This window comes from Petromyzon marinus, chromosome 7 (genome assembly GCF_048934315.1).
Source record: "Petromyzon marinus isolate PM22_M1 ecotype Great Lakes invasive population chromosome 7, UKy_Petmar_22M1.pri1.0, whole genome shotgun sequence".
In the NCBI taxonomy this organism is placed as follows: Eukaryota; Metazoa; Chordata; class Hyperoartia; order Petromyzontiformes; family Petromyzontidae; genus Petromyzon; species Petromyzon marinus.
Window position 1 is genome coordinate 11,964,700 of NC_133673.1, and position 20,772 is coordinate 11,985,471.

Below are 20,772 nucleotides of genomic sequence, written 5' to 3' on the forward strand. Positions count from 1 at the left end.
GCCGAGGAGAGGATTTGCATGAAGCAAACGTTTTAAAGCATTTGGCACCGTGATCGTGGGCACTTGATTCGCGCGAGGGTTAAATGGACCTCAGCCAAATATGTGAATCATACCAAATATTTCTCTCACGTACAGAATGAAAAAGAACCGTTGACTAGAGATGCAACTGCACCATGGTCCCTGGGCCGGAGGCGTCCATAGCCCATGCTACAAAGAGGATTTGGGGGCATCTGTGACCAAAGAGCTTCGCAGCTCAGATTTCTCCAGGGTAAATAAACATTCTGAAAGATTCTGATTCTGAATTGGACAGGAGGCCCCATTACATTCCTTGCGCAAGGCCCCACACCAACGACGCTACCCCACTGCATGCAAAAGAGCCGCTGCTGCTGCGCTGCAGGCTCTGACACGGCAGCTGGAGGAGGAGGAGGTGGTGGTGGTGGGGGCGTTGGTGGTGGAGGCGGTGGTGGTGGAGGCGTTGGTGGTGGAGGCGGTGGTGGTGGAGGCGTTGGTGGTGGAGGCGGTGGTGGTGGAGGCGTTGGTGGTGGAGGCGGTGGTGGTGGAGGCGGTGGTGGTGGGTCCGCCTGTCCTTTACGAAACAGCGCCCATGCCAACCACGCCACGCCACCGCTATCGGGGCACGATCGCGGGACAGGCAGCTCACTCTCGGCGTCCTCCTCGTCGGTGCGGTTGATGGTGTCCTGCGAGGCCTGGTGAGACGGCTGGCTCTCCTGCTCCCACACGGTGCCCGTGCCCGTGTTGGAGCGCGACATGGTGGCCAGGCTCATGCGGTACGCCGACGTGTTGGTGCCCAGCGTGCTGATCGAGGTCTTGCCCTGGTAGGCTGCACACAACACGTGGAAATCGTGAGGGTAAGGCGATCATTTATCAAAGATCCCCCATATGGCCTTAACAGACTGTTGGGGCAAGTGCTGTTAGCGAGCGCCGATGCAGGGCAGCACAGCACACGAGGGGGTGGGTGGCCAACGCCACGCCCGGCCGCCTTTGTTTCCCAAGTGGCGATGTTTACACACCGTACCAGGTACTAATTTGAGGCTGAGTCGACCTAGGGGAGGCCCAGGACCGGTTCAGATAATCGTCATTGGTGTTGGCCGGGAGTGGGAATTGAACCTGGGTGGCCAGGTTCGTAGCGCAGCGCCCTAACCGCTACACTACCGCTCCCCACAGCAGCATTATCACAGGTATCATAATCATCATTGTTAATAATCAATTATAATAATCATCGGTATTAGTGTCATCAGCATTATCCTCAACGTTGTCATCAGCATTATCATCAAAAATGTAATCATCTTAACTGTCGACTTCATTGTCATCAATAATCAACCAAACGCATCGCTAGCATCATCCTAATCAGCATCAGCACATCACCAGCCACTGTCTATCCACTGCTGGATGAAGGCCTTCCCACACTGTTGTCCCCTTTCAGTGGCATACTAATTAAAGACAAAAGAGCAAACTGCAATTTATAAATCAATAACTAGAATATATATTTTTTGACACAACATGTGCAACACAAAACATTACGTTTTTTGGGGAATACAAGCTTCACCAACGTCACCGCACAATGAAACCATGGGGCTTTGACCAATGCGGTCGTTTGCGTGGGTGGGGTGGGGGGGGGGGATTAAACACGGGGGGGTGAGGCCCGCGACGAGGGGACAGGGTGCCCCCGAAGATGCCAGCACAGCTGCTGGTCGGGCGGTGACCACCTGGCGTGCTCTCGGGGTTGCCACCTGGCGTCCTCATATTCCCAGGATCATACGCTGTTTGAGGCGGCCATCCTGGGAAATCTGGAAGTCTTCCCGGTACATAAAACAAAAACCCCAGTTTTTTTTTTACGGTCAGTTGCATGATAACGAAACACTCAAGACAATGCATTCGCATGCAGTTCCCATCTTCCCGGTATTGCGACGGACAATTCTTCTTCCCATGATATGCTATGTCCCGGTTTGGACCCTGGGCCGCAAACCGCACCAGTGCCGCTGTGCACGGCCTCCTTGAGGATCTTGAGCTCGTTGTTGAACTCGGCGACGAGCGAGCTTTTGGAGAGGGGCCGCGGGATGAAGCGACGCTCCAGCTGCTCGGCGATTCGTCTCTGCGCCGCCTCCTCTTCCGCCGTCTCGGGATGCACGTGCAGCAGCTGCATGCCACCACCGAAAACGCATCACAAAGACGAAAACTCTTGCGATTTAAACGAAGCAGTTTTTTTTTTATTTTACCAGGTAAGGCCCGCTGAGCTTAATGTGGCTCTTTTTCGGAAGCGACACCCTAGTCAAAAAACGATAGCTCAACAAAGTGGCTTATCGTCACGTGGAAATTTATAGCGGCCGAACAGTCACTACGCAGGTTGACGGTAAATGTGGAGGGAAAAATCGGAGAACCCGGAGAAAAATCCCCGCGACCACAGAGAGAGAGACACGCAAACTCCAAATATACAGCAGGCATCGGGGTCGGGATCGAACCCACGACCTCCTGTATACCAGGCGAGGTAGTTAAACGAGTGCCCTCGCACGGAGGTGGCTTAGTGGCTGCGGAGGATAGAGCGTGGAGCTGGCATCCACGGAAGATAGCCTCATATATTATATAGATTTACACAGCGCCTTAGTCCAAGGTGCTTTGCAGTAGTTATAAAATTGTATATGAGATGATAGTAGTTGAAATAAAGAGGGGGGGGGAGTTATTAAAAGTGGTGGTGCAGTTATGGTTACAGGAGAACAAAACCAGGCTCTAACTTCAAGAGATCTCAGTAGTTTTGTGATATTTGCTTCCGTGGGCTGTTTTATAACGTGAGAGGTCGCACCGCTCTCTGAGAGATCAGAATGGAATCTTCGTCTCGTAACACAGAAATAAAATTGAGGAAAAAAAAAAAATTAATGTTCATGCCCTGCCGCGTTGCACTCACAGGCAATCTCGTGAGCGTGTTATGGTGGCTTCTGGAAAAAAAATAGTACACTAAAATATCACTTAAAAAATTACGACAGTGTAGACATAGCTGCAGCGAGCAAAAAAAACCCATTAATACTTTGACAGGTTACCAACTTCTTTACTTGTTTGCCGCCAGCACTGATGTAAACACGCTCCTGGATTTTTCCCACTGAGAATTTTCTCCGGCCCACGTGTGCACAGCCACGCACAGCTCGTAGTCGGCTATGATGCAGCAGCGAGCCTGCCATGCGTCTAATCCAGCCCGTTGAGCCAAGCGTCCAGTCGGCCGGCTTTGACAAAGCAACAGACCAAATGTCCGAACTTTGGTAAGAATATGTTTCTGATGCAAACCACCATAGATAGATGAGGACTGTGGATTAAAAGATTGAAGACCATGCGAAAGGACAAGCAAGGTGTGGTAAGTCAGTGGCGTGGAAGCCTTGGAAAACAGAGGACAGGGCTCAGAGAGTGATGGAGACAAAACAGAAGATAGAAGATAAGAAGGCAGTAAAATGTTGTCTTACAACAGTGACTGCACATGGGGACCAACGACGATGATGACGATATTCTTAGCTCTTTCGGTAAAGTCACGTTGAAGCTAAGAATATGAATTACTGCAGTCACGAAAGCTTTAAATCAAAAGATGATGACGATGTATGTTGAACTTGCTTCGCACCGTACGTAGCCAACCCTGCTAATCGGAGGTGCGGGGGAAGAACAACAAACCAACCAACGAGGACTGCTCTCACTTGGCCAGACACACTTTGCTCACCTTGCACTGAATGAACGGACGCAGCAGCACAAAGAGCGGGATGCGCGTGCGCACGATGAAGTCCATGAAGTCCCACAGGGCCACAACGCCCACCTTGCGGTAGGCCATCTCCATAACCTGCAGGCTCAGCTTGTACCAGTAGGGCCCCAGCTGCCGTTCGAAGCACACCAGCAGCACCTTCAGAGCTGCAACGCAACGACGCGCATTCTTGTTTCGCCGAAACGTGACGAGCGACTCGGAAGATGAGAGCGGCGCGAGCCATTGGGCGTATATAAACCTTGCAGGGCTATGGAAGCAGCCAGTGGCCAAGGGAAGGAGCACGTGCGACGGGAGAAACCACCACTGAGATGGAACGATGAAATCAGCTCGGCTATGGATTGTCGCAACGCAAAGGCTGAGAGAGGTGGCAGCGTCTTGTGGTCGGTCTTCATCCAGCAGTAGATAGAAAATGGCTGCTGTGGCTGATGATGATGTTGATGAAAGTATATAGACATGACTACGTCTCAGGACACCGTACAAAAAGCAACGCGTAGGCATTAATAGATAAATGAGAATCATGAAGGGGAACGTAGGAAAGAGGAGGGTGCTGTACCGAAAAATAGATTTGTGTGGATGGAAATGGTCAGTCGTAGGTAGAGGAGAAGAGGCAGGTCTTAAGTCTGGACTTGACACGAGAAATGGAGTCAGCTAAGCAGATAGCCAGAGTTCCAGCAGCAGAAAAGGAGCAACCACCCATTGAACTGTAGTTAAACCAGGATTTTTGACAAGAGGCTTTATTTATTCGAGGAGGTGCATGTGGGGGTAGGAGAGTAAGAAGAAACAGAAGAGGTAGGCGGGAGTAAGCCTGTTGAGGATACCGAAGATGTTGATGATCTTATAGTTGATCTGAGATGGGATTTGGGGAGCCATATGGACGGAATCTGAGAACTGGCGTTCTTGGTTTGGCTGCACGCTCCAGAGACGGAGCCAACGACGATGGCTTAGCAAGCCATCAGTGCTCGAAGATGAGCAAAATAGCTTCTACTGGTACTCGGTGTGGCCGCATCGCAATGCTAAACGAGCAGAGCATGCTGCCCTTTATAGCCTCCTATTAGGTACTCGAGGGAGGAACCTGAATCAAATTTGGATTTAGATATGATCTAAATGCACGAGCGTCCTAACGCAGGACGACTACTGTAGACAAGTTTTATAACTGAAATCAAGCGATTTCAGTTATAAAACTTATAACTGCTGTGTTAACATATGTGCACATTCTATCGTGTGTGTTTTTGTTGCCGTTAGTGGGAGTTGAGAGAGAAAAATTCACACCACCCAAAACAATCTAATATCTCTCGTGTCTTTTATATATATATGCACCAATGTTGCGTATTCCAGACTGTCCAACACAAGTTTGAAGCTTTGTTAATGAGAGAAAATACTTTAAAGCTACAGGAAAAGCCTATTACCCCTGGCAAGCCCTGGTGGAGTTCACCCATGCAAGTGATAAGTAGACTCAACTCTATATCCAATGAGGTGAGGATCATTTATGGTGACATGGTTGTGATTAGCTCTCCAATGTTTGGCATGATGTCCAACGTTTTCCTCTGTGTACTTGGACCTTTTTCAGCACACTGAATGAAACGTCGGACAGTGCCGATCAACACCCGAAATAAACCAAAAAAATACATTGGAGAGCGATACGGCACAACTGCAAAACAACCTACGTGGTTGTGAGTTAGTGTTTATTGCAATGATACATTTTCTACACTGTCTCAGACCAGGCAATGGAAACAATATTCAGCATTAAACAAACCCCCCAGTGTGGGCATGACTCTGAAGATGACGATTGACGATGATGATGACGACGACTATGGAGAAGCGTCGTGAACCACCGGTCCCAAGATCCCCAGAGCTAGTACCGTCCCAGTTGAGCGGCTTTTCTCGACGGCTGCTCACCGTCACCGGGAAATCTCGGTCGCTACACATACGAAGCAATCAAACTCCCCTCTACCTTCAGGAGTCTACTGAAGGCACTGCGCTTGCTCAGGCTGGCGTACGAGAAGCCCGTGACACTGTGCTCTGTGCCTTTGAGTTCTCTATTGCATAGCGATCTGTCCATTTTGCGATGCATTGTTATGATGATACGTGAATATGTGTGTATGTTGAACTTCTTTCGCACTGTATGTAGCCAACTGAGCTCATCGGAGGTGCTGGGAAAGGACAACAAACTAAACACAAAATATATGTACTCAAACTGTAAATGTGGATTCACTCTTCAACACACCGGTGGGCTAAAGTAGTGAATTATTTGTCTTTTGTCAACGTGACACTTTTTTGCTGATTGGCCGTGTCGGGTGGTGGAGGGTTACGACACATTTATAAATAAACGCGATCTAACCCAAAAACCGTTATTATGAATATATAATACATGATGATAAAGATGGTGATCCACGATGATTCTGATGACCATCATCGTAACGACGATGATGATGATGATGACGACGATGATGGTGATGACGACGACGATGATGATGACGACGATGATGATGATGATGACGACGATGATGACGACGATGATGGTGATAACGACGACGATGATGATGACGACGATGATGGTGATGATGATGACGACGATGATGGTGATGACGACGACGATGATGATGACGATGATGATGGTGATGATGATGATGACGACGATGATGGTGATGACGACGAGGATGATGACGACGACGATGGTGACGACGACGACGATGGTGATGACGATGACGACGATGACGACGACGATGGTGATGACTGCAATGACGGGTCAAACGTCCCTCGCCGGTGGCCTCACCGAGGAAGGCGGCCTGACTGGTGGACTCGGCGAGGCCGTCCTTGCGTGAGTCGCGGCCCAGCTCCCCGGCGGTGTTGGGACAGTGCGCCGGCGAGCCCTCGAGCAGAAAGTTCTTGCTGCGCGACGTGCTGATGACGCGTGGCGGCAGCAGCACGTGCAGCACCGTCTGCAGCAGGAAGAGCACCTCCGACTGCTGCAGCCGTGGAGCATCTGCAAGCGCCAGAGCAAAGCGCACGCTCTGCGGTGTCCGCAAAAAAAGTGTACCCCAGGTGTACCCCGACGTGAGAAAATTCGATTGAGGATGATTCGTTCCTACGTTCGTCATAAGTTGACGCACATTTTTTTTTTGGTTTACGTCTCGTTAGTTTCGTTGTTACGTTTGATGACCCACTGAGGGAGGCAGATGCTCCTACTCACCCCCTCTCACCCTCCCAGTAACCCCGCAACCCTTCGCTACATCATCGCCTGACACAGCGTACACCACAGCTTCTGGTGAGTAAATTATTCTCCATATTTATGCATGAAAATGTCTCAATTGTGTTGAAAAGTGTTACTTTAGCAGGTTTTTGGGTGAGAAAATATTTTCTTCAGAATGCATATTAGGTTATATTATGAGACCTTATGGGAAAATACATGTCAATATACAGGGTGTTTATAAAAAAAAAGATGGACCCAATTTCAAAGCAGTATATTTCACGATGGCAGCATGTTACAATTACACAAAAAAGTTACAAACGGTTTAATGAGTTATCAAGTTTTACTAACCATTTTATAAATGCTCTATGTGCCCTCTACCTGCTGCACGGACAACATCGAGACGATAGTTGAATTCGTCCCAAACGCCTCTCTTCTCGCATTTTCCTCTAAGGTGCGTGATCTCCCAGTACTCTGCCCCTTTCATCAACAGCAGCTCGTTTCCTCAAATTGTCGGTACCAACGACCAATGCTCTTTGACATTGGCGGATCAATGCCAAGACGCCGTTGAAACGCACGCTGCACTGCAATTACGGACTCAGTCTTGCTGAACTGCAGAACGCAAACGCCCCTTGTGTTGCAGGGTCACCGTCTTGCGAATGACTGAGGCTAGGGGCTGTTTGTGCGCTGGGAGAGGCATCTCGCGGTCATCATTTGAAACTCTATGCCCCGCCCTTTCAAGTGGTAAGAGTTTCATTCATGGACGGTTTGTGGATGCAGAGATATAGAGATATCGAATCGGGTCTATCTCTTTTAAACACCCTGTACAGTACGATTTTTCACTTTACGTTCAGGTTTTCAAGAACGCAACCCGGATGTATATCGAGGCACACACTTTTAGTAAACTCTCGAAAATGTGAATGCAACTGTTGAACTTTGCGCGGAGCTAGTTTCACGACGGGGTGAACGCCGAGACAATGAGAATATGCAGCACCTCGGTTGCCGGAGCCCACGGCCAGCACAAAGGGGATGAAGAGGTTAAGAAGCATTCCTTCCCTCCTCTCTTGGTTGGTGAATGGAGAAATCACCAGGTGCAGCGGAAAGTCTTCTTTCAGGGCCTGAATGGTGTGTCATATGTCACGCACAACAAAAGAGGTTTAGTATAAATAATAACAGGGGTTTGGTTTTTATTTATGTTACCAAGAGGAAAGGATGATTTTTACACTTCGGCTGATTGGCCTTCTTCATGTTGGGGTGACAGAAACTATTTTTGCATTACGCCAGAGTATGACCATACTTCACCACGCTGGTCAGTGCTGGTTAGTAAAGGTGGTGCTTAAGACGGTTCAGATATCAGTCGTCACTGTTAGCCATGGCCAGGAATCGAACTGAAATCCGCCGGGTTTTTGTATGTATGTTGAACTTCTTTCGCACCAGATGTAGCCAACCATACTAATTGGAGGTGCGGGGGAAGGACAACAAATTAAACACAAAAAAACACTTAAAAAGAAATGAGTTTTAAATCTAAATTTTAAAAGGGCATTGCTCCAGTGGCTTCCGAATATCGAAAGGAAGAGCGTTCCAGACGGCCGCAGAAGTGCGTCTGAAAGCGCGCGATGCAGTGACCGTCTTTGTTCGATGGGCACCCAAAAGCCGCTGCGAGGGTGACCGGAGTTCGCCGTGTTGACGGTTTATGCCCAGCGCGTTAACCCGATGTGCCCACCGTTCCATCCCCTCAACTGAACCTCACCCAGCGGATATGTTTTTATAGAGCACCTGGATCTGCAGAGCCACGAGCTTTACGACGGCCGTGCTGAAGGGCAGGGGTGGAGACAGGTAGGGACTCAGGTGGAGCAGGGGGAGCCCGTCAGCCACACTGGAGGGCCCCACCACACCCATCACCTGAGCACAGCCGCGCGAAATCGCAATGTCAGCAGCATTCCGTCACGTCGTCCGACGCTGCATGCTGAGCAACACTGACAACGTAGAGTGAGAGAGAGCTCTCTAGTGTCAACAACACTCATGTTCGACAAGACTCTTTTGTTAATAACTGGCCACTGCCCGGACAGTTCAGAATCACAATATTTATTTATACTGGAGGAATCTGATGAGCTATAAAGCTCCTTTTTTACAGATTTCCAGTCGGGGCGGGTAAGAACATTACAACAACAAACAGTACAACAACACGATAGTAGTGCAAAGTAAAAGAAAGGTAAACAAATCACCCAAACACATACAAATACAACACTAAACCATCCCCATCCTACCAGGCAACGCCCACAGAGGTGTTAAATTAAGCTATGAATAGAAGTGTTTTTCAAATATTTTCTCGTTACTATCTGTTTTACATTGTTATATATTTAGTTCCTGTTCTGCATGGTTATACATTTCGTGAACAAGCCTGTTGTTGAATCAGTTTTTGCCATTAGATGCATTTATATTGGCCCAAGTCTGCCTTGATAAAAGCGCCTCTATCCTCTCATTGGGGCGAATAACCGTTTTCAATAACGGTGATCAATCAACAAAAATTACGACATGGAAAATGAACGCTGTACTATTACAACAGGCAACCTGGCAGGAGGAGGCTGTGGCATTTCAACAACAAGCCGCACACCTTTGCTTTAACACGACACTGGGGAGGGGAGCTGTGATAGCAGTATCGAGCGTCGATGCTCTGTGTCAAACAGGCATTTTTAAATTGTGTTTTCCTCTCCCACTCTTAGGGCTCCTGGGAAGCTCGCCGCTGCTCCGCTCTTTATTCAGCGAAGCAGAAGTGCCGGGTGTCGGCAATAACGGAGCCCACGCGCAGCAGGAAATCCATCAATGCTGAGCGGTGAGCTGAGCAAGGGCACAACAGCTCAACTTTTTGATTGGCGTAAAAACAACAACCAAAATTTGTGTGATAGGATTTGACGGGCCAGGGGTGGGATGAGGTTTTTGGACCAGTGCCGCGGCTGTCTTGCAGATGCGTCTAAATTAATTTCAAAGGGAATTCAATTAGGCCGTTTCCTCTCTGGAAGGGTCGAGGGAGGTCACTGTTACAGGCTGGCTGGGGCCACATGAGAAACCCTCCCCAAGCTGGGTCACAGGTGAATTGGCCAAGGCCCCTCTAGCTGAGCAGCATCAAGTTGGGCAAAAAGTCTGTCTGGGCATTTAGCTGTTGTAAGACTGACTTCGATATGAAGGTACAAATCCAGGCTTTATAGCCCACCTGACCCTGGCATCGCAGGATTATTATTATACTGGGATGAGCAACATGCGCTGGTGCTGTTTCATCTGCATGAGAGACACTCGAATTTTAATGCATGGGAATTAATTAATCCGTGCCTTTACAACCGAGTAAATGTCAATGAGATGCCATATCTTTTATGCAAGGGAGAGTTATCTGTATACCAAACGTTAATTCTTTATTTAAGGATAAGATCGGAGCCTGTAGAGATTTTTTCCATGGAGTAGTAAAATATAAAAATCATATGTAGCACAATAATATTAATATACATATAGTATCAAAAAAGTTACCAGTTAACCACACTCCCAGTCCTACGTAAGTCTTACATATAAGCAGAACCCCATTCCGTATCTTCGCACATTCAAAATATATGTTGTTGGGGCTTTCCAGACTAATATTATCCAGTGGCATTTGTTTTAAGCAAACAAACTCTGGTGGACTGGAGTCAACATTCTGGGTCTCATCACCGGAAGTCAGGCTTGTTAAACAAATTCTGCTGGGTAATCAGATGCTATTGCCGAAAACACTCCTGCTCTATCCCTACGACATTGTGGTTTAAAAGGCACCGCAGGTGTGGGTCGGTCACACTGAGCCCAGTCCCGGTCCCAGCCAGGTAGGTTCCCGGTCCCTCACCAGATTGACGCAGATGTTGATGAGGGAGCGCACGTGCGGCAGGAAGGAGATGATTGGCTGCTTCTGAAGGGTGATGCAGACTCCCTGAATGAGGCTGCTTGCGCCCTCCCACTCAATCTGCCGCCTGCACACAGCGTGTGAGCCAGGGACAAACACGCACGTCAGCAGCAACACGCCTTCCCGCAAGTCTTAAGGCAGCTGTTAACTGGTAATCAGGTGATTATATATTTTTTTTTTCCCTCTGTCTTTGTAATTTCCATGTACTCTTAAGGGACGCCGAGGATGCGGGCAAATTTTTGTTTTAAATGGATGTCCAAAGTCTCTCGAGCGTTTTGATAAAAACGTAATCCGACAGCTCGGAACAAAATAAAATTAAACGAATTGCCATAACTGGTTTTTCGATTTAATTTCACTACCCACCACAATCACTGCAATATTACCGCAATCAGCCACGCTGCAATGTTAAAGGGGACGCATGCTAATAAGCAGAAGTTTGTGGCACTGGCAGTATGTTCTTGCTTAAAGTAAATATCCTTTTCTTCTAAACAAGCATTATTTGGTCAGAAACAACCCATGCCCCATCGAGGTACATTAACGCACATTAATATATAGCCTGCCTTTACGTGGTATCGATTGCCTAAACATTTTATCACTTTCCACTGTAATAATATTCAAGTTTCATTCATTGCGCAGCGCAATGAAGACGCTATTCTAAGGTGCCCTTCTTTCATCCGACTGTACTGGATGAAAGAAGGGCTGCTCCCTACATTCATGACCTCCTTCAGCCCATATATATTCAATCAAGATCATTAAGATCCTCAGATTGCGCACTGCTCACTGTCACCACGGTCTCGAGGCTGACGGCGCTTTTGCAATTGCGGCACCTCGACTCTGGAACTCGTTGCCCTTTGAGGTCAGGACTTCGGAAACACTTTACAAATCTTAAAATCTTGACGAAAAACGCATCTGTTTAAAATGGCTTTCTCTCCTCCGTTATTATCAAAACGTCCTTCTCACTTCTTTCCATGCATATCGCCATCAGAACGATTGTTTAAGGGTACTTTATTAATTCAAATTATTGTTTATTGCAAGACAACCGCGCACACCCACGTTGCTTAAACTTTTGGAATTTCGCAATGGTGCAGAAGATAACAAGCAACAACAAAGTGGAAGGAATACAGCGAATCTCCGCGCGCTCTACCGGACAATGGGCCTGGCCAGCGCTCATTTGCGTTCGCGGCTCGGAGCCAGCGGCAGTAATTTCAGCACTGGCTGAGATCTCTACAGCAATAGATCAAGAGGCAATTGCTCCTATCCGTAGCAAATTCACAATTATAAACACCAGGCAATTGCACAGGGGCGGTTTAACTGAGCGTTGAAACGTGTTTTCTTTACTCCGCGTGTCTCGGTACGCGCTTAGGCTAGGGTTGCCACTTGTTCTTTAAATAAATCTGTTCTGGGGAATTCTGCAAGTCTAAGAGTCCTCGTGTGTTTTTTTTTGTTTTGCCGCTGCATGACAATTATAATAATACACCACTCCAGATACGTGTTTATATATTGTTCTCCCCTCTTCCAATCTGGCAAGATACTCTTCTTCCCAATGAAATATATCGGATTATTGTAGCTCATTGGCAGCAGACCCAAGCTTGGGCAGCATGGGTTTCTACCCCCGACCGCTGACCCGCTCGCCGTTGTTACCGCAGCGTGGGCATCTTGTGGATCTTGTTGAACATGCGGTCCAGGCGCTTGATGATGAGGATCAGGGCGGGACGCACGGCCTCGCTCGACCAGTCCGTGATGGGTAGCATCTCGGTCATGTAGCGGCGCAGGCCCCGGCTCTCCATCGTCGCCCCGTCGTACGGAGCCAGCTTCAGCAGCGAGTGTGCGATCTCGGCCAGCCTGCGTCACCGCCCGTACGATCGCGGACAGACAACACACAAACAAGGACAACCGTTAATCCAGTGACCGGATTATTGGTTACCAGTTACAAAACTTAGGAACCAGAAATTATTTCCTGTGCAACGTGAAATGATGAACGCACCAACGTACAAATGGCACTGCGCATGTGACTCTGATTGGCCAGCGGCAGCCATTTTACAGCACCTATGGCTACAGCAACCTACAGTAGTTAAGTCCCTGCGTGGGATTAGAAGATAAAAGGTGCAGCCCTGCAAATGCTTGTTTAAGCCACTGTTGAAAAAAAAGGCCTCTACTAGAGGGCACTGTCGAGGGTATCTGTTCTACTCTTCCACACTGACCAGATGTGTGGGAAAAGGTGGCTGTACTCACACTTTGCCTCACTGCACATATGACCTTCCAATCAACAGACTGGGGTACCCATTGTGTGTTGGGGGTGAGATTCCTCCGGTTTCACCGCGTTGCGTACAAGCGACTGGGGCTTCGATGCACAATTGACGATGCTAATAAATAACAACGGTCTGCACCGAACATCAGTTCCAAAGGAAGCTACCAGCACGTGGAGCGAAACGTCGGCCGTCATGCCAAACAGCACGCAGCACAACTCAAAAGGTACCGTGGAGAGCCATCGCCAGAATCGATGGAAGCGCCAGCGAGCTATCATTCAAAATGAAGCTCTCTCTGCTGGTAAGAAGCTTCATAAAATAGATATCAATGACGCGACCTCGTGAAGGGACGGACAAATATTAATCACGAGGGGGGGGGTGCACTGCATCTGCAATTGGAGAAAAAAAGTTATTTGGATTTATTTGCCAAAGGCGATAAAATCTATCCAAGTCAATATACGGTCTGATTCAGAAAAGACAGGCAAAAGCCGTGAATGCAAATTGACTCTGCCAATCATGAAAATAAATATTAACGTTAACAAAGTTAATATTTTATTTTCTGCACGCCCGTTTGAGACGTAATTATTATGCACGCTGTCCTTAAAACAATGTTAACATTTATTAGAGTATGACATTAAACAGCACTTATCTGTTTGTTTGCCTAATGGAAAATTAAATATCTTCTCACTCGAACATTTTCATTAGTTGCTGTAATAATGTAGCACTTTGCAGTGTTTTATCAGTTCGTAACATTAAAATCCTAAAAAAAACTCAATTCGGTCATGGAATATTAGGGAGCGCAGAATTATTAATTAACGGCAAGTCTCTACGATGTCATCTACAGACAATGATTTCTCCTGAAAATGATCATCGCGGTGTTACTGATGGAATGCGCGATGCTTGCCGTCGCATATTTTTTTTGGGCATGCCTACAAGGGAATATTGCAGTACTCACATCATGCACTGTAATATTTTTGAAATTCAACAATGCAAAGAAAGGTGGACTTCAGTAAGCGCACTTTACAAAGGGCACAGTTGTGATATAAGCAACACAGCCTTACATCAGACTGGTGATGGGGAAGGCGAAAGGGCGACTTGTGATACAAGAACACTACTCTGGATATTATCACAGCTGGCCTTGTTCCACAGTGGTGTCCTTTCATACCCAGTCTGGACTGCATATATATACAAACACAATAGTCCATGATACAGGTTATTTTGGGTTAGATCACGTAAATATATAAATGTGTCGTTAAACCTGCCACTGCCCCTCCGACAGCCAATTAGTAAGTGTTGTCACATAAACAGAGCATGCCAATTCGTCACTAGTACAGCACACCGGTGTGTTTGAGAGAGAAGTCACAACATTTACAATCCAAGTATGACGCTACTGGCGAAACGTCGTACTCACCTGTGGATGTGGCACGTATAATGCAAGCAGCAGTAGAAATGTGTTTAGCAAAGGATACCAAGAACGAATGCATATTCCCACCGATTACTGCACCGTATTTCTCCTGTACAGCAAACTCGGCCAAATATTGGCCGAGTAATATTGGTCGCGAAAACCTACATGTTAAATCGGCCAAATTACTCATTTAAAGTGCAACGTAATCGGGTTTCACAATAAGCTGAACATACTATTAACCTTTAATCCATGAACACATTTAATGTAAATACAGTACGCTTACGTATTCAGAATTGATTTCATTAAATGTCAGCTCTTTGTCAGTCTACTGCATGATGAAGGCCTATGCAGACTGTCAATCATGGAAGTTGTCTTGACTATAATTTCTCTCTACTGGTGAGTGTGGGATGTTGAAGGGGAGGCCCAGGACCAGTTGTAGGTATATACGTTGAACTTCTTTCACACCGACCGTAGCCAACCATGCTAATCGGGCGTGCGGGGGCAGGACAACAGTTCAGATATCACTCGCCACTGCTGTGAGCCCTGAACCAGACTCAAACTCAGGTTTCCAGGTGCAGAAGGCAAGAAACGCTGAACCACTATGCCAACCATCGCGATGAATGAAAGTCTCTTTTCTAAATTCAATGTTCTGTACACGCCACATTTCCACCCACCCCCGGCCTTTGCTGTACAATCTCACTGTTGTGTACAGGCTCTTGAGATGCAGTCACATTTGAAATGCTCAACAAGCAGTGATGAGAAGGAAACTGGCACTAATTGGACACATATGTAGGATGGACAACAACATGAAGATTTAAAGTGTGTGCTTCGTAAAAATAAAAGTAACCATGCTAATCGGGCGTGCGGGGGCAGGACAACAGTTCAGATATCACTCGCCACTGCTGTGAGCCCTGAACCAGACTCAAACTCAGGTTTCCAGGTGCAGAAGGCAAGAAACGCTGAACCACTATGCCAACCATCGCGATGAATGAAAGTCTCTTTTCTAAATTCAATGTTCTGTACACGCCACATTTCCACCCACCCCCGGCCTTTGCTGTACAATCTCACTGTTGTGTACAGGCTCTTGAGATGCAGTCACATTTGAAATGCTCAACAAGCAGTGATGAGAAGGAAACTGGCACTAATTGGACACATATGTAGGATGGACAACAACATGAAGATTTAAAGTGTGTGCTTCGTAAAAATAAAAGTAACCGGAAAGAGAGGAAGACCTCACAGAGAATGGCTCGAGGACGACAACATAAGAGATATGTGGCGACTACTTGAGCATATTGGCACAAGACAGCGGAAAGTGGAAACAATTGACGAAATGTGCAGTGTAGAACTACAGGCTATCTGCCCATGGATCGTGATGATGATGATGATGATGACGATACATGCAAAAATGTTACCCCTCTGCTGCACAATCCCACCGTTTTAAACGGGGTCTTGAGATGCAGTCACATTCGGACGCTCCGCAGACCCTAAATCGCATTGCACCGCATTGCGTGACGAAAGCACAATGTGCTTACTGGGTGGCCGCGGGCTAACTGCAATACACGTGCGAGTCGCTCACCGGATGTGCGACTTAACGTCGAGCAGCTCTGGCACGGCGGCACGGGGTTCCCCGGCCATGCTCTGCAGGATCTTGAGCCGGGGGCCGCTGTGTTTGAAGAAGTCGGTGCAGATGTTGAGCAGCGATTCGCGTGGCCTCCGGAACTCCTCCTTGGCCAGGCGCTCATCCAACTCCTCAGGGCCCAATCCTTGGCCCTCCTCAAGCAGCCGCAACTCATCCCTGCGTCGAGGCCCAACGCACGCCACAAAAAGACAAAGATCCCCCGCCGTGTAGCCTCAACAGACCGCTGGGGCATGTGCTGTTAAGCGAGCACCTATGAAGGCCAGCACAGCGCATGAGGGGGTGGGTGGCCAGCATCACGCCCAACCGCCTCTGTCTCCCCAGTTTTGATGTTTACACACCACAACAGGTACACATTTTAGGCTGAGTCGACCTAAGGGAGGCCCAGGACCAATTCAGATATTCGTCACTGGGGTTGGCTTTAAGTCATAACTTGTTGTATGTTTCCATGTGATCTTCCGTGCTTCACCTTGTTGCTCTCTGACCCCAGGGCACATATGCCCCGCCCACTTCATTCTGACACCAGGACGCTTGTGCCACGCCAATTTTTGAACCTTTAAAAACAGTTGCCTTCAGTGACCTTACCCCCTTTTTCCTCCTGATGACGATCGCTTGTGTTGTGATCAAAACGTCGTAGTTTTTATTTTATTACTTTTATTTTTCTATCCACGTGACTTTACCGAAAGCACCAAAGAATAAAACACTTTAAACTTAAAACTATTTTGAGACATCCAAAGTGTGATGTGTGTTTGTTTAATCTTGGCATAAATTTGAACAGATTTTTAACACCCCAATTAGATGTTTTGCAGATGTCATGCCAAAATTAGGCAATTGCCTGCAATTGCCAAATTAGGAAATTGCCCCTTCCTGAATATTCTTCTGGGGTTCATTTCCCACTGCTAAACTGGGAGGGATCCCAAATGCACTAATCTACACTGTCTAAGTAAACTTATACAGTTGAGTAAAATCAGAGTACGCATTCAATGAAAAATAACAACGCTGGTAATTTCTTACCGATATCTATTCTTGCAAAATTAAATCTATAGATACAAGCCAAATAACTTAACTGCCACATTGTACCAAGCACACAGTGGCCATCGCACTGATTTGTGGCAAATTATACATTACACAAACAGATCTTAAATAATAAAGCCCAATTACAATTCCATAAAGAAAACTACTCCATTTACTCCTTTCACTCATCTAACAAGTGTTGGGGGATGAGCCGTGTTGGAGAGATTAGCACAGTGTGCGCTCTGAACCTGGCAACCTGAGCTCAATTCCCCGGCCATGGTCAACATCAGTAACGAGTGATATTTGAACAGGTTCTGAGTGATCCCCCCCATCAAAACAAACTCCACGACCGACACAGCAAGCATGGGGAGGCCTTCATCCAGTAGCGGATGGGAAAAGTTCTGAATATTATAAATGGTTTAAAAATATGTTTCGTAAGTATTTTGTTTTTAGCAGGGGGGTCACTGATTGCATAACTCATTTCGAGCATTCAACACTCCAGTGACATCGCATTTCATAAGCATTATAATGCCTTAATTCGTATACAATGACTATCGCCAAGCTTGCGATGACAATGATTTCATGCCGTGGCAAATATTCCCCGAGAAAATATCCCCAATAGAGGGCAGTCCTGGGCCACTTTGTCACCAGGCCGCAAGAAAGGGTCACGGAGCTATGACTCTTGAACTGCTTATTATTCACACCATCAAGTATTCTTGGTTCTTTCGGTAAAGTCACGTAGATAAAAAAACTAAAATCATCTTTTCTCTCCACCTGAAGAAGACCGCTTGTGTTGTGATCGAAACGTCATGGTTTTTTTTTGCTTTTCATTTAGATTTTTGTTTTCTATCTACGTGACTTTACCGAAAGAACCAAGAATATGAATTCCTGCAGTCACGAAAGTTTTAAGTCTAACGTCACACCAGCAAGTGTTAGAGCGTTTGTATGACATTTCCGAGTGCTCACCACTGATACATCTTAATATACATAAATAACATTTGCCTCATTTATCCTCCGCACCGTTGGGAAGGAAATCTATTTAGCAACAGGCTTCCACCTGGAATAAAACAAACATTACATATGCGTGCCCCACACGATACCTGGGTAATATACGTGTAAGCTACATGCCCCATACTGAACAAATGTGGATGCATTCATAACTTATTCATGCACAATTAGGTCAGAGGAGACAGACACGTTCAGATGGGTATGGGGGACATTCTTCTTGTGCGCTCTGCTAGACAACCCTGCTGCACGAGGTTCGGTAAAATGTGTGTGGATGTCTTGGCCATTTACACTCGTGTGTTGGATGGAATGCTGAATGTTGTGGGGATATAGTGTTGTTGTATTCGACCTGTTCTTAAATATGTCGGATGGCTTTTTTCTTCTCCTTCTCATAACTCAGTTATGTTGAATGTTCTCTCCCCTCTCTATTCCTTCCGCTTTCCCCTTAAAAGAAACACAGCTCAGACATGATTTTAAACAACAACAATAAAAACCCTTGCTGTTGTTTGTTGTTGAGAAATTACTTGGCAATGCACACTTTAGTCAGATGGAATGGTAAATGTTTTGGAGGCGATTGTCCATGTAATATTTGAGTTCGTAAAGTTTACCAACACACACACACAAACTATGGCGGGTGGGCAAGGCAGACCCCTGCATGCTGACCTGAGGCTGGCTCCTCCTGACGTCGTGTGGTTCGCCGCGGCCGCTCCCTTGTAGGCCTGGTCTGAGCGGCTCACCTGCGGCGCCGTCATGGGCCTGTACATCCCACGCACACAAAGCCAAAGATCCACCACCCGCACGCACCGCCGTGTTGCCTTCGACAGAATGATTGGGACAAGCGCCGTTAGTGAGCAGCACTTATGAAGGCCGGCACGGCGCACCAGACGCAGGCCCGCCCGGCCGCATTTGCTTTCCCTGCACTGGCGCTTACATTTGAAGTGGAGTTGACCTGAGCGGATTCCCCCCACACACAAATGACCACAACCGCATCCAACAGCCACTGACAGCACCCAGTTGACGGCCAATTCGTTCAGAATACGAGTTCACTTCTGGGGTAGGGAACGTGGATTCCTGCAGTCACGAAAGCTTCAAATCATGATATAACATAAAGCGTACAATTTCCTCCATTAAAGCTTACTTTCTTTCCCCTGCAGCAAATGTGTTCATTCTTATCTGCTGTGCTATCATTAGCGATCTTAGATTCTGGCTTCGGGACTCCCCCCCATCGTCCCTCTTTCTCCGAGTTTCTATAACCTCGCTCAGGTCAAGAAAAAAATTAGTTCTTATCTGATGTTCTATCACTCGTGCTCCGAGTTGCTGGTTGATTTGTGTTATAGACCTTTCAGAACTGTGCTAAGTAATTACAATATATATTCACTCATACATATTCAGCCCATGTGAAAATATAACTGATTACATTTTCGGCTGTGCCCTTGCTGGAACAGAAGAGCCATGTGAATGGTGTTCAACGGTTTAAAGATTTAAGAATGCACTCCATACATTATTATTATAGAGTTAAGCAAATTTATGATGTGAGTAGTAATAAAACAATGATGACATATATATTGCATGGTATATTGTAAAACTTGAAAAGTGAATGTTTAATAATGTATACATTAACTAGATTTAGTATGCAATTGGCCCTATTTTAAAATTCCCAACAGCGTAGCGCTATGATACGAACACTGCAATGCATAAAACGTAAGTTTATTAGAACCGACAACTATGGTCAGACTGCACGTGGTACAACCCCAAAAATACATCAGAGAGCTATACAGCAAAATTGTAATATCCTTTAAGAGGATTTCTACACGACTATGGCTATCCGCCTGTTGATGCTAGTTGTGATTACTGACAAAATGTAGTACTCGAATTTGGAAATGTTGTGGGTTTACTCTGCCCGCGAGTGTCGGGATGCACGGTCGTTTCGCGAGCTGGGGGAGGTGGTAACCCCTTGAGCCATTGGGCCCAAAAATAGTTTATCGGTACCACCCGAGGTGGCAAATGCTCACAATGAAAAAAAAGAAATTGGAGCATTGCATCTCTAGATCACGCATGTGTCAGATAGCAAGGTCACGGTAATAGCCATTTTACGGGAAAAGGTCATGAAAAAAGGTAGATTTGACAGAGAATATGATTTTAGAAGGGGGAAAAATATCCGAATTAGATTTTTTAAAATATCTACGAGATAAGAGAACCACTATGCCATTGGCGGACACTGTCCATGGTTGACACTGCCCATGGTTGACACTGCCCATGGTCGACACTGCTCATAGTTGACACTGCTCATGGTCGACACTGCTCATGGTGGGCACTGCCCACTGTGGACCCTGAAAGCATTCGCCACCTCAGCCGGTACCGACCAAAGCCCCTTAACCCCTGGGCTGAGCGGCTCGGGGCGGGGGAGTCACCGAGTGAGAGGCTCGGCGCTGTAGAGGAGCGCCTGCACGCAGGTCGCCAGGTTCGCGATGGCGGTGATCTCCTCCCGGGCGGCCGCTGGCGTCTCCAGCTGCACCGTGAGCTTCTTAAGCCGCTGCAGGTAGCAGGGCACCAGCGCCTCCACCACGCTCAGCATCTGCAAGCTGGCACGAGCGGCGTTGGGGTGA

At 47.1% G+C, this 20,772-nt stretch overlaps 1 protein-coding gene across 8 annotated transcripts in view; it reads right to left on the reverse strand.

The window, feature by feature from the left end:
- Positions 1-20,772, reverse strand: part of UNC80 (unc-80 subunit of NALCN channel complex) — a 111,137-nt gene that overhangs the window by 12,945 nt on the left and 77,420 nt on the right. For all 8 annotated transcript variants that reach the window (XM_032949134.2, XM_032949136.2, XM_076065393.1 and 5 more), the window contains 11 exons: positions 20,578-20,748; positions 18,830-18,922; positions 16,088-16,306; positions 12,502-12,702; positions 10,804-10,927; positions 8,718-8,843; positions 7,936-8,059; positions 6,528-6,737; positions 3,716-3,900; positions 1,993-2,158; positions 662-841 (listed from right to left, as the gene is read on the reverse strand). In XM_032949134.2, the coding sequence (XP_032805025.2) occupies positions 662-841; positions 1,993-2,158; positions 3,716-3,900; positions 6,528-6,737; positions 7,936-8,059; positions 8,718-8,843; positions 10,804-10,927; positions 12,502-12,702; positions 16,088-16,306; positions 18,830-18,922; positions 20,578-20,748 (1,799 nt within the window). The remainder of the gene's footprint in view (positions 1-661; positions 842-1,992; positions 2,159-3,715; positions 3,901-6,527; positions 6,738-7,935; positions 8,060-8,717; positions 8,844-10,803; positions 10,928-12,501; positions 12,703-16,087; positions 16,307-18,829; positions 18,923-20,577; positions 20,749-20,772) is intronic.